The 13,390-nt window shown below is 45.2% G+C and overlaps 1 protein-coding gene across 2 annotated transcripts in view; it reads right to left on the bottom strand.

The window, feature by feature from the left end:
* CALN1 (calneuron 1) overlaps positions 1-13,390 on the bottom strand; it is a 458,034-nt gene that overhangs the window by 256,011 nt on the left and 188,633 nt on the right. For both annotated transcript variants that reach the window (XM_060259445.1, XM_060259447.1), the window contains exon 3: positions 10,618-10,761. In XM_060259445.1, coding sequence (XP_060115428.1) covers positions 10,618-10,761 — 144 coding nt within the window. The remainder of the gene's footprint in view (positions 1-10,617; positions 10,762-13,390) is intronic.

The following is a 13,390-nucleotide window of genomic DNA, read 5'->3' as shown; positions in this document are numbered from 1 at the left end:
GCACTCAATGTAGTGATCCAGTGTGGCATTGCGACCCTTAGGAGGAGTCTATGTGGAGTTTTTTTTTTCTTTTTGTAATGTTGTTTTGTTGGTATGATGTGGCAAGCATCCTGCTCATTGTTGGGTTGGAGGGATGGTATATGTTCTCCAGGGGAGTATGTGATGATATGTTGTGATGATGTAGTATGTTCTTTCTTGTTCTGTTCTTGTGTATTTTGGAAATATTCCTTTAGTTAGAGACAGCAGAAAAAGGTTTATAGGTCCCCACAGAGCTGAATAATCTGTGTGGATTTGGTGGGGCAAAATGAAAGTCCATGTGAAAGAACTGACTCCTCTGAAGGGCTGAGTTTGTGTTGTGACAAGTTTCTAATGGCAAACTACAATGTATTTCTCTTTTAGAATAGTGTATCAGAATATTTTGGAGTTTTGTATTGATATGCTCAAATAGGGGATATGGGCTGTTTATCTCATTACATGTACTGGCCCACCTCTCACTATATTTTAATGTACTCTTTTTTCCTAATGGCAAACTAGAATGTATTTCTCTTTTAGAACAGTGTATCAGAATATTTTGGGTTTTTGTACTGACATACTCAAATAGGGCTATTGGCTGGTTATCATTACTCATCTTCCACTATATTCTAATGTATTCTTTTCTTCTAATGGCAAACTATAATGTTGCTATAACTTCTTGAGATACTAATGCCCTCCATTTAAACCCACAACTAAGAAGCCAGAATGACACCCAGATTTATGGCACTTCAGACCTATGACATGTCTGCTTTTTATCACCCTCCACTGCTGTTACAGCCCAGTTAACTATACTAAAAAAACAAACACAGACCCCAATTTGTGATTCTTTTAATCTGTTAAAAACATTCCCATGACTCTACATACCAACTCACTGCCCACTTTCTCTATATTTAAAGATGGCTTGCCATTCCATTTTGTCTGATGAAGTCTCCTTAAGAGCATACGGAAGCTTACATTCTGAATAAAACTTAGTTGGTCTTAAAGGTGCAACTTGTCTACTGCCTTATGTCAGACGTTGGAGGTTCAAAGTAAACGGACTTCCATTTGTTGCAAAAGTTAAGATGTTTATTTGATATCTCAAAGTTCTGGACAAGCAAGAATTGGAACTGATAGCATTTAGTGAAAGAGACACAGTTTTAAACACTCACATCAAAGGGTTTCTAAACAATACTACATTCTCATACTTCTGTGTTGCAAGTAACACTTTCCCTACTTCTTATCGCTTGTGGTGGTTCTTCTCACGGATGAGCCCTGCTGGCTCTCCTTGAGGCCTGCTATCTTCAAAGGGCTGTTGCTTTTGTTAGTACTATGCAGAGGAATTCACAGCGGGGATTAGTAACATCTCTAGAGCCATTTGATATGCAAGGCCTTTGTCTCATGGTTAATAGCTAGTGCTCAAAATGGGGTTAGTCATGACAAGAGGCAGGTTACAGGTTATGTTCAGTATAGTATCACATTCAGCATAATGTCATAGTAATATTCTCTAATGTCTGACACCTTATTCTATTGCTTCAGACAAACATGGCTGCCCACTTGGATCTAATTCCACAAATGTTACCCTTTGAAGCCAGTGGGAGGGGGGGGTGTAATATGTCTTCATGGAGCAGAAGGTCAGGAGTGCCTCTTGCCATGATTTGAGTCTGATCATGGCTAATAACTGCATGCAACCTTTCTGGGTCTTGCTTAGCTTTTTATCAGTATATTCTTGCTAACTCTGTTTTGTCTGCACCATATTAAGTAACCATTTCAACCCTGGGAATGGGAAGGCTGTGGCTCCAAGGCCACACTATGTTATCTAAATCCCAGTGACTTTTGCACTTTCATTTCTCCATAGGGGGCCTGGAATGTAAGCTGGGGGATGCAAGCGGTAGATTTTGCCGCTTTGCATTTTGAATGTATAATGGATGAAGCCAACCTTATAGCCAGTTTGGCATTGTGGTTAAGTGCATGGACCTGGGAGAACCGGGTTTGATTCCCCACTCCTCCACTTGCAGCTGCTGGAATGGCCTTGGGTCAGCCATAGCTCTTGCAGAGCTGTCCTTGAAAGGGCAGCTTCTGTCAGAGCTCTCTCAGCCTCACCCACCCCACAGGGTGTCTGTTGTGGGGTACGAAGATAAAGGAGATAGTGAGCCACTCTGAGACACTGAGGATTCAAAGTGGAGGGTAGGGTATAAATCAGTTTTGTGTAGTGGTTACATGTGTGACTCTTATCTGGGAGACCCGGGTTTGATTCCCCATTCCTCCACTTGCAGCTGCTGGAATGGACTTGGGTCAGTCATAGCTCTTGCAGAAGTTCTGTGAGAGCTCTCTCAGCCACACCTACCTCATAGGGTGTCTGTTGTGGGGGAAAACGATAAAGGAGATTGTAAGCCGCTCTGAGACTCAGATTTTTGGACTCTGAGATTCAGAGAGAAGGGCGAGATATAAATATACGGGTTGAGGCCTTATGCTTTAGTTTTCAGCCAGTGACATCTTGCAGTTTTAACTGTCTAACTACCTTTATTCAACAATGGAGTGTTGATTGGTGAAGACTGTGCTGTACTTGACATGAAGCAGGAGCTTAGAGAACTAGAGTGAGTTTGGCAGTATTCTTGAGATGAGGTGGCAAGAGAGTGTGGTCCTCACTGGCCTTGTCTAGGACAGCTCCACTGCCCCCTGCACCTTGTTTGGGGTTGGGGTCTCCTTCACCAAGTAGCACCAGCTGTCCTGTGTGTTGGGCCTCAGCTGGGTCTGAGTGGCGGCATTGCCACGCTTTTAGGGTCACAAATAGTCTCTCATCCCAAAAACCATTATGAATTGTGCCAACAGAAGTTATAAAGTTGTCTTCAGATCCACAGGAAGATAAATGGTTATCATATAAACAACTGCTAAAAATACAGGGAGGCAAGGTGGAACTGAAATCGGTGGAAGAATTGCAGGAGAAATTTAATTGGTTTCAATTGCAACAAATTAAAAGCTTGGTGGAGCATGATATTAGAAATACAGGGATAAGACAAGATGAAACAGAACTAGAAAAAATGCTCTTGGGCGAGGACGAAGAATTGAGTTCGAAGATTTATGTTATTATTGAAATGATCCACAGAAGATGAAGTAGTGAAACCTCAAATGATAAAATGGGCAATAAATATGAATAAAGAAATACAAATGGAGACATGGGAACACCTATGGAAGAACTCTATGAAAATATCAACGTGCTATAATATAAAAGAGAATTACTTGAAAATGTTGTATAGGTAGTACATGACACCTAAGAAACTGGCAAAGATGAATAATCAAACATCAGACAGGTGTTGGAAGTGCAAAAAACATGAAGGTTCTTTCTACCATATGTGGTGGACTTGCAAGATGCGAAACAATTCTGGCAAATGATTCAACAAGAGATTTCTAAAATCTTGGGTTATAACATCAAGAGAGCACCAGATTTTTTTGGGGTGGGATTACAAACGGAAAGTTTTTCAAAGCAAGATAGAACATTGGTGTGGTATTTGCTTTCAGCGGCAAGGATTTTATATGCGCAGATGTGAAAGCATGATAAAATACTGGAGAAATGGGACTGGATCTTAAAAGTACTACACGGGAGTGAAATGGACAAGCTTACTAGAATCTTAAAAGACTGTAATTCAGAAAAATTTAAAGATTGGGAGAAATTTCAAAAATATATCGAAAAACAATGGAAAGTGAAGAGACACTTAGTGATTTTTGATAATATTAACTGAATTTTTATTGAGAAGATAAAGCTGCAAATATTGACTTTAGATTTAATATGTAATTCAGCAGAAGGTTAGATTATGAATTAAATAGAGGGTCAATTATAATAATATTACATAGTCTTGGTTTATCAAGTGTTAAGGTAAATGTAATCTTAGTGAAGATTCTATAATTGTGAATTTTACCCTTTTCTTCCTTTTAATTGTTTTGAACACCGGCGGAGGTCATGGAAAAGAGGAGGTGGGGGGAGGAGGAATTTTTGTAGTTTGTTGGTTATTACTCTTAAGTATATGTTTGATGAATACTTTTCAATATATTGCAAAAACAATAAAATTGGTTTACACAAAACAAACAAACAGTCTCTCATCCCAAAGCAAATTCTCTGGGCCTTTGCTGCAGCCTTGCTCCAAGATGTGCCCTGGGACTTTAGGGATGGTCCCTGGGTCCAGGAGTGGTTTCTTGGGGGGTTTGGGTTTGCTGGCTGGCAGGATTCTCCATGTTGTTGGGTTCTTTAGCCCCACTCAAGGGATAGAGTTAAACGGGAGTGCCCCTTTTGGAGAGCTGACACTGTCAGCTCCTGAGCAGTCCTCAATAATCAGGTCTCTTGCTGAGATTCAGAAAAGGTTTTTTTTTTTAATGGATAGACACATTACAGCAGGGGTGACTCTCTGTGTCAGATCTGGCAATGACCCTCAGAGCCAGATCGATACACCCTCTCCCAGGCCATTGCAAACTCGCCAAAATCCATAGCAAAAAGCCCATACAAAGCGTAGGTAACAGTTTCTCAGCCCCACCCCCCATTGCATTCTAGCAGGTGCCAAGACAGTCTCTGCAAGGAGAGATCATGTCCTTGGAGTCCAGACACAAGCCACCCTCCCAGGGCAGACTGGATACTTCATGGGTTACAGGCTAAAGAGAAAGCGAGCAGGTAAAAGCAACCCTGCACTTCCTCCTCCAACATTCTCATCAGAGATCCTGAAAACAGGGAGGCCCCTCTAGCCTCAGCAAACATATGGCAAGGCCCCTTGAAAGAGGACCAAGCACCACATTAACTCTCGCCTGGCATTCAGCAATGCATCTGACAAGTGGCTCTGCCAAAGAATGTCACTAGGTGGCAGTCATGTACTGTCTTCAGGATCACACCATCTACTAGAAGCCAGCACTTGCAGCTAATGGGCAGAGATATGTGTGGTCTAGCTGGTCATCATGGAAGAAGCCGAGCATTCCCTGTACATCTCAAAAGAGCTCTCTCAGTCCCACCAACCTCACAGGGTGTTTGTTGTAGGGAGAGGAGGGGAAAGGAGATTATTAATCACTCTGAGACTCTGAGTGAAGGACGGTGCAGAAGTCCAATCTCTTCTTTTCTATGTGGCAAGGCATCTAAGCTGAGGCCAGCCAAGGTAGAATGTTTGTAGGACACATAGATAAATTCACCCTGCCAGGCAAGGCAGAGCTGGAGAGTTTAGCCAAAGTCTGGGGGTTGAAGGCAGTTCTGACTAACTGGGCATAGACCCGCAGTGGTAACACTGGGAGGAAGCCAAGCAAAGAAACCTTCACACATCAAAAAAGGACATATATATATATATAAAGGATATATATATAAAGCAAGAAGTTGGACTAGATGGTCTGTATGGCCCCTTTCAACTCTATGATTATCTTCCAAGGTAAGATAATTCGGAACACATAGCTAGAGGTGCCAAGCTAAGTCAAACCTGTATCAAGGGCCCTTGCCATGTTTCTTTAAATGAAATGAAGTCCTCAGGGCCAGATGAATTGCATCCAAGGATACTAAAAGAACTTGCAGATGTAATTTCTGAGCCTCTGATCAATATTTTTGAGAATTCTTGGAGAACAAATGAAGTGCCAGAAGACTGGGGATGGGCAAGTGTTGTTTCCATCTTCAAGAAGGGAAAAAGGGAGGATCTGGGTAACTACCGACCCATCATCTTGATGTCTATACCTGGAAAAGTTTTAGAACAAATCATCAGACAGTCCTGGAATATTTAGAAAGGATGGCTGTGATTGCTAAGAGCCAACATGGGTTTCTCAAGAACAAGTCATGTCAGACTAACCTGATATATTTTTTTGAGAAAGTGACTACTTTACTGGATCAGAGGAATGCTGTAGACATAGTTTATCTTGATTTCAGGAAGACTTTTGATAAGGTTCCACATATTGTTCTTGTTGACAAGTTGGTAAAATGTGGTTTGGATCCTCTAATTGTTAGGACGGTGGATCTGTAACTGGTGATAGATCACACCCAAAAGTGCTTGTGAATGGTTCCTCATCCTTTTGGAGAGAAGTGACAAGTGGAGCACCTCAAGGAACTGTCCTGGGGCCTGTTTTGTTCAACATCTTTATAAATGAAGAAATAGAGGGAATGCTTATTAAATTTGCAGATGATACTAAATTGGGAGGGGCTGCAAATGTAGTAGAAGACAGAAACAGGATACAGGATGATCTTGACAGGCTGGAAAACTGTGCTAAAACGAATAAAATGAATTTTAACAGGGATAAATGTAAAGTTCTGCATTTAGGTAAGAAAAATCAAATGCCTGATTATAGGATGGGGGAGACTTGTCTTGGCTATACTATGTAAGGGTGTTAGTGGACCCTACACTGAACATGATCTAGGGGTGTTAGTGGACCCTACACTGAACATGAGTCAGCAGTGTGATGCAGTGGCTAAAAAGGCATATGCAGTTTTGGGTTTTATCAACAGAAGTATAGTGTCCATATCACGTGAAGTGATGGTATTGCTTTACTCTGCTCTGGTAAGACCTCACCTGGAGTATTGTGTTCAGTTTTGGGCACCACATTTTAAGAAGGATCTAGACAAGCTGGAACAGGTCCAGAGGAGGGCAATGAAGATCGTGAGCAGTGTGGAGATCATCCTATGAAAAAAGGTTGAAAGAGCTGGGTATGTGGAGATCATCCTATGAAAAAAGGTTGAAAGAGCTGGGTATGTTTAGGAGGCAGCTGAGAGGTGATATGATCACTAGGGGTGTGCATTTGGTTCGGCCGAATCGCATAGACCACCGAATCACCCCTGATTCGGAAGTATACAGCACCGTATACTTCCGTTTCCATTTTCAGGCCATTAAACGGGAGCCGTATATGGCTCCCCATATACTTCCCTACAGATATTCGGAAGTATACAGAAGTCAATGGAAAAGGCGGGAAAGGAGCTTCTGCAGCCTCAGGGGAGCTGCTTCCTTCCTTTCCCGCCTTTAGAAGCTTTTCTCACCTCTCCCATAGCCTCCCTGGGATCAGGGAGGGGGAAGAGCCCCAGCAACCAATCCAAAGCATGCATTTGCAAAATGCATTGCAAATGCATGCTTTGAAGGGCTTTTGTGTAGCTAAAGGTACCAAGTAAACAGTGTTCTCTGGCCAATCACGGAGCAGTGCTATTTTTTGAAACTGCTCTGTGTAGGGTCAGAGTCTGCCTCGCTGGACTCCATTCCATTGCTGTTGTGTTTTGTGTTGGTGTGTGAGAGAGATTGTGCTGCGCTGGCCCTTGGCATCAGCTGCTGCTGCTCTCTCTCAGCCTTTCCTGACCTGCCTTGAGAAGAGAAGACGTCTAAGGTAAGACAGTCTTGGGGTTCTTGTTTTTATTTTAGTTAGTAAAAGGACTTTTTAAGACTCAGAGTCCCTTTACTTATCCAGATTTGGGTGGGTGAGTACTGGGTAGCTTCTTTGGGGTTAGGGGGTTCTGCTGGGGGGGGGGGCTGGGGGGGTGTTTGCCAATTTGCCTGTATCTTACTTTAGTGAGAGGACTTTTAAAAGTGCAGTGTCCTTTTACTTTTCTTGATTTGGGTGGCTTGGATTTCTTGGGGTTAGAGTGAAGGGGTTTTTTGGGGGGGAGGAGGGGTTGGTAAAGTGCCTATATTGTTAAAAGTTACGTTTTTTACTGTTTTAAAAGGATTCTGTGTTTGATTTGTTGCTGCTGTGTTGTGCTGCTGTTGTTCCTTTTCTCTTCTTGCTCTTGGGGGGGCCTGTTTGGGCTAATTTTCATTGTTTAAAAGGCCACTTTTTAACAGTTGAGTTTCTTGGCCTTCTCCTGTTGTCCCTTTTCCTGGTTCTGGTTTTGGGGAGGGGGGAGCTGGCACCTGGGTGAGAGACCCAGAACCAGCAGGCTTGTTGTGCTTGGCCAGCTCTCCCCGTGTTGTTTGGGGCAGGGCTGGAGAGCTGGCATCTGTAGATTATTTTATCTTATTGCCTCTGCGCATGGTTTGGGAGCTGCACGGAAGCAGAGAGAAGGGTGCTCCAAAGAGTGACGAGAAGAGCACAAAAGATTTGTGGATGTTCTCTCCCCTCATTGGTGGATCTGTATAATATGGCATGTAAAAGGAAGATACAAATGATCCTAAGGGACCATACACATCTGGGCCATTTGCTTTTTGAGATCTTACCGTCAGGTAGACGATATAGAGTGTTGAAGGCTAGGACAAACAGATTTAAGGACAGTTTCTATCCAAGTGCTGTGGTTAGGTTAAATGCAGGGTTATGAAGGATTATCTGTTTTAGATGTATTTAATGGTTTAAATGGTTTTAATTGTTTTATGAATGTTTAATGGTTTTATGAATGTTTATTTAATGGTTTAAATGGTTTTAATGGTTTTATGAATGTTTATCCGTTTTAGATGTATTTAAATGGTTTTAATGGTTTAAATGGTTTAATGGTTTCAGATGTATTTAAATGGTTTATGAATATGTGTGTTTGATGTGTTGGTATGTTTGTGGAAGAGCACCTCATTTCGTTGCTCTCTTTTTGTTGAGAACAATGACAATAAATTCATCTATCTATCTATTATTTGTTCTGTGGCAGGGAAGCTGGCACCTGGGTGAGAGACCCAGAACCAGCAGGCTTGTTTTGCTTGGCCAGCTCTCCCCATGTTGTTTGGGGAAGGGCTGGAGAGCTGGCATCTGTAGATTGTGTGTTCTGTGGCAGGGAAGCTGGCACCTGGGTGAGAGACCCAGAACCAGCAGGCTTGTTGTGCTTGGCAAGCTCTCCCCGTGTTGTTTGGGGCAGGGCTGGAGAGCTGGCATCTGGGTTTGAGCAGATTGTGTTTTGTGTGGCAGTGACGTTGGCAACTGGGTTTATATTGGTTCCAGGCCCGCAGGGTTCATAGAGTAGATAGAGGGATGTAGTGCATTTGGGCTCTATAGAGATTCTCTGGTGTGAAGTTAGGTTTGGCTTTGGGTGCCCCAGGAATTGGACCCCCTGGTCCAGTTTTTTTTTTGGCCTTGTGGGTTTTGTGTGGGACAGTGCCCTGAAGCTGCACAGCAGTTTGGGGGGCTCTCCTCAAAACCTCCTGCTCCCCAGAGCCACTTTTCCCACGACAATTACAGTGAGGAAGTGGCTCTAATTGTTTTTTTCTCACCATTGGGAGCAGTGTTCCTTTTGGGGTGCCCACTGATGGGTGCAGTCCTTTTGGGCCAGGGGGGTTTCATGCTGGGGAGTGCGCTGAAGCTGCCCTGCAGTTTTGGGGCCTCTCCCTCAAACCCCCCTCTGGCCAGAGCCACTTCCTCCACAGCAATTATAGTGGAGGAAGTGGCTAATTGGGCTTTCACCATCATTGGTGACAATGGGCCTTTTGGGGAGCCCAAAGACAGGGCCCCCCTGGCCCAATCTTTTTGGGACTTGGGGGTTTTATAGGGGAGAGTTCCCTGCGGGTTCCCTGCAGTTTTTGGGGCTCTCCCTCAAACTCCCTGCCCCCCAGTAGCCTCTAATTATGCCCTACGTTGCCATTGATTTCAATGGCCCATAGGGTATAAAGGTGGGATAGAGGCACCCTCTTTGGGTGCCCCTGGAATGGGACCCCCGGCCCAATCTTTTTGGAACTTGGAGGGTTTGTAGGGGAGAGTCCCTTGATGGTCCCCTGCAAATATGGGGGCTCTCCCTCAAACCCCCTCTCCTCCAGGCGGCTTCCAATATACCCTATTTTGCCATTGATATAAATGGCCACAGGGTATAAAGGGGCCGCATATTCGGAAATAGACGCACATCTACTATATATGCGGCTATTCTGAGTACTGTAATAGGAAATACACGGTATTCTGTATCTTTTTGACCCCGTGTATTTCCGAATCCGTGTAATTCTGTATTATTTTTTTTTTTGCACAGCCTTAATGATCACTATCTTCAAGTACTTGAAGAGCTGTCATTTAGAGGATGGTGCAGAATTGTTTTTTGTAGCCGCAGAAGGTATGAAACAGGTTGAAATTACATCAAATGATTTTCCGGCTCAGCATTAGGAAGAACTTTCTGACAGAGCAGTTCCTCAGTGGAACAGGCTTCCTCGGGAGGTGGTTGGCTCTCCTTCCTTGGAGGTTTTTAAACAGAGGCTAGATGGCCATTTGACAGCAATGTGGCTCCTGTGAATTTATGGGGAGGTATTTGTGAATTTCCTGCACTGTTCAGGGGGTTGGACTAGATGACCCTGGAGGTCCCTTCCAACTCTATATATTTCATCAGTATTAAGGGATGCAGCTTTGATGACGATATTTTTGAATTGTGGCCAGTATTTAGGGTATAAGATTTTCAATTTTAGCTCTGTATCTCATTATTGGTTTTGGTTAGCTTCACTGAGTTTGTGTTCAAGGCCCAGAGGATTGAAGTTAGCCTGCTATTTCTGATGATTTATTAAAATCTCCTTGTAAGCAAAGTTGGATCTTGCACATCGTTTCCTTGGGATTTCTGCAAACACTGCAGCTTCTGGCCAGGCTCCAAACACCTGTCAATGAGGTTCAAGATGTGGGACTTCCTAGGCCTGTATACACCAACTCAAATGCCATGACGGTGGGATATAAGGAAGTAAAACAATGCTGCAAATCAATAAAAGAAATGCAGATCTGGAGAGGAATCAAACTCACCATCCATGTCAAGGCGTTGCATGATAATCGCTAATTCCACTTCACTAGGCATGTAGCCCAAAGAGCGCATCGCCATCCCCAGCTCCTGTTTTGAGATGAAGCCATTGCCATCACGATCCAACACTCTGAAAGCTTCACGAATTTCTGCACATAAGAGGTTTTCATTAGTAAATTTATTTATGATTCCCTTTGAGAATCAAAGTGGATGAGGGAATTATTATTATTTTTTAAAATTAAGACTAGTATAATATAGCCAATAAACACTGCAATAAAACTGGATCGCACCATTAATCAACCAACTTTGCAATGAAACTGGATTACACCATTCAAGAAGAATGAAATAAAAAAATTGTTTACTGTATCCAAATTAAAACTACAATTCTATTTCCCGTTTCCTTTGAAAAAATGATTTCTTCAACAATTCTGTATTACATATTCTGCAAATATTCTGAATTAAGGAAGGTGTCAGAACTTGTAACTTTGAATGCTTTGCTTTGACTAAACTGACTCCATATTGTAACTTTAAGTGCCTGACAGCGGTCATTGACCCAGACCCCTCTGCTATGCCAAATATTTAGGGCAGGGAGACAGGCGGCAGAGAGTCTCTGCGTAACATCCACAGGTGCCCTTTGAAGCCAGGCCGTTTGGCCTTCGCAACAGGGGGGCATCCTCCTTCGCTGATAACGAAGGCTGGGAAGAAGAGACAACCACTTGGGACCGTGTGAATTATTGTTTTATTATGCTTTGCTGTGGGCATAAAATGTAACCAACTGCCCAGAGTCGCCATTACTGTTATTTCATTACTATAGTGCTGTCGTTCTTCAATAAAGATCCTAACTTGTAACAAGTATTGGACTCGTCTGAAGTTCATCCAAGTTCTGACATTATAACAGTATAACACCGGCCCTCCGGTGGGGCCCCCGGCCGGTCCTCCGGCGGGCCCTCCGGCTGGCCCTCCAGCGGGACCGCCAGCCGGCCCTCCAGCAGGCCCCCCAGCGGGGCCCCCGGTTGGGCCCCCCGCGGGACCCCCAGCCGGACCTCCAGTAGGGCCCCCGGCCCCACCGGCGGGTGGGCCGGTCGCTCCAGTGGTCCCAGCCCCTGCCGCCCCAGTCGGGGGAGACGGGGGGGGGGGGGCACCGGGAACTGAAAATCACCTTCGACGGAGACGGGGAAGCGGTGGAGTACTTCACCATCCAGTGCAACACGTTTTTCACGCACTGGGGAGCGGGTTACCCCACAGAACTGGATCGAGGCGGTGCGGCAATACTGATGTTATTAGATCTGTCGGCTGCGTTTGATACAGTCGACCATCGGTTGCTGATCCACCGCCTCGCCGTCATAGGGGTTGAGGGGCTAGCCTTACAATGGCTTTCCTCCTTCCTCATGGGTCGGGGACAGAGGGTGGCGATTGGGGGTGAGCGATCCCAGAGGCGCACACTAGACTGTGGGGTGCCCCAGGGAGCAGTTCTCTCCCCGATGTTATTCAACATCTATATGCGCCCCCTCGCCCAGATTGCCCGGAGATTTGGGCTGGGTTGCCATCAATACGCAGATGACACCCAGCTCTATCTACTAATGGACGGCCGGCCCGCCTCCGCCCCGGGGAACCTGGACCGGGCTCTGCGGGCTGTTGCAACGTGGCTTAGACTGAGTGGGCTGAAGTTAAATCCAGCGAAGACAGAGGTTCTCCATGTGGGTCGTGGCACTCTGGGGAAGGAAATATCTCTCCCGGCCTTTGACGAGGCGCCGCTAAAGACGGCGCAGCGGGTAAAGAGCCTGGGCGTCTTACTGGAGCCTTCATTATCAATGGAGGCCCAGATAACAGCCACTGCCAAATCAGCCTTCTTCCACCTGAGGCGGGCGAGGCAGCTGGCCCCTTTCCTAGAGCGTCAGGACCTAGCAATGGTGATCCACGCGACGGTCACCTCAAGACTGGACTACTGTAACGCTCTCTACATGGGGCTGCCTCTGTACCAGACCCGGGAGCTGCAGCTAGTGCAGAACGCGGCGGCCAGGCTGTTACTCGGTCTCCCAAGATGGGAGCATATACGGCCGGGGCTGCGCGGACTGCACTGGCTGCCAATCGTATACCGGATCCAGTACAAAGTGCTGGTCATAACCTTTAAAGCCCTATATGACCAAGGACCGACCTACCTGAGGGACCGTCTCTCCCCATATGAGCCCCAGAGAGCACTGAGGTCAGTGGGGAAAAGCAGACTGAATATCCCTGGGCCAAAAGAAGTTAAACTTCAAAGCACCCGCACTCGGGCCTTTTCCGTTGCGGCCCCACAACTCTGGAACCAACTCCCAGAGGAGGTGCGGGCCCTGCGGAACTTAGACCAGTTCCGCAGGGCCTGCAAGACCGCCCTCTTCAAACAGGCGTTCACCAATAACTGAATTAATGTTTACCGCCAGATTAATAACGTTTACCGCCAGTGTTGATTTAGGAATGTTTTAATTAATTATCGATTATTGACTGATTTTAATGTGAATTTTAATGTGAATTTAATGTTTTTATTACTGTATTGTTTACTTGAAGTGTTGTTAGCCGCCCTGAGCCTGCTTCGGCGGGGGAGGGCGGGATATAAATAAAATTTTACATTACATTACATTACATTACAGAAGCAAGCCGCGTAGCCCACATCGCCTCCAGATTGAGGGGACCGGCCCAGAAATGGTATGTGGGGCTTTACACCGGTCGGAAACCCGAATTGGCCACCGTGGCAGATTTCCTGCAGGCGATGCTCCGCCAGTACGGAGATCCCCTACGCGA

The sequence above is a fragment of the Heteronotia binoei genome, chromosome 18 (assembly GCF_032191835.1).
Source record: "Heteronotia binoei isolate CCM8104 ecotype False Entrance Well chromosome 18, APGP_CSIRO_Hbin_v1, whole genome shotgun sequence".
Lineage (NCBI taxonomy): Eukaryota > Metazoa > Chordata > Lepidosauria > Squamata > Gekkonidae > Heteronotia > Heteronotia binoei.
The sequence above is the reverse complement of the archived record's forward strand: the minus strand, read 5'-3'. Positions and strand labels throughout refer to the sequence as shown.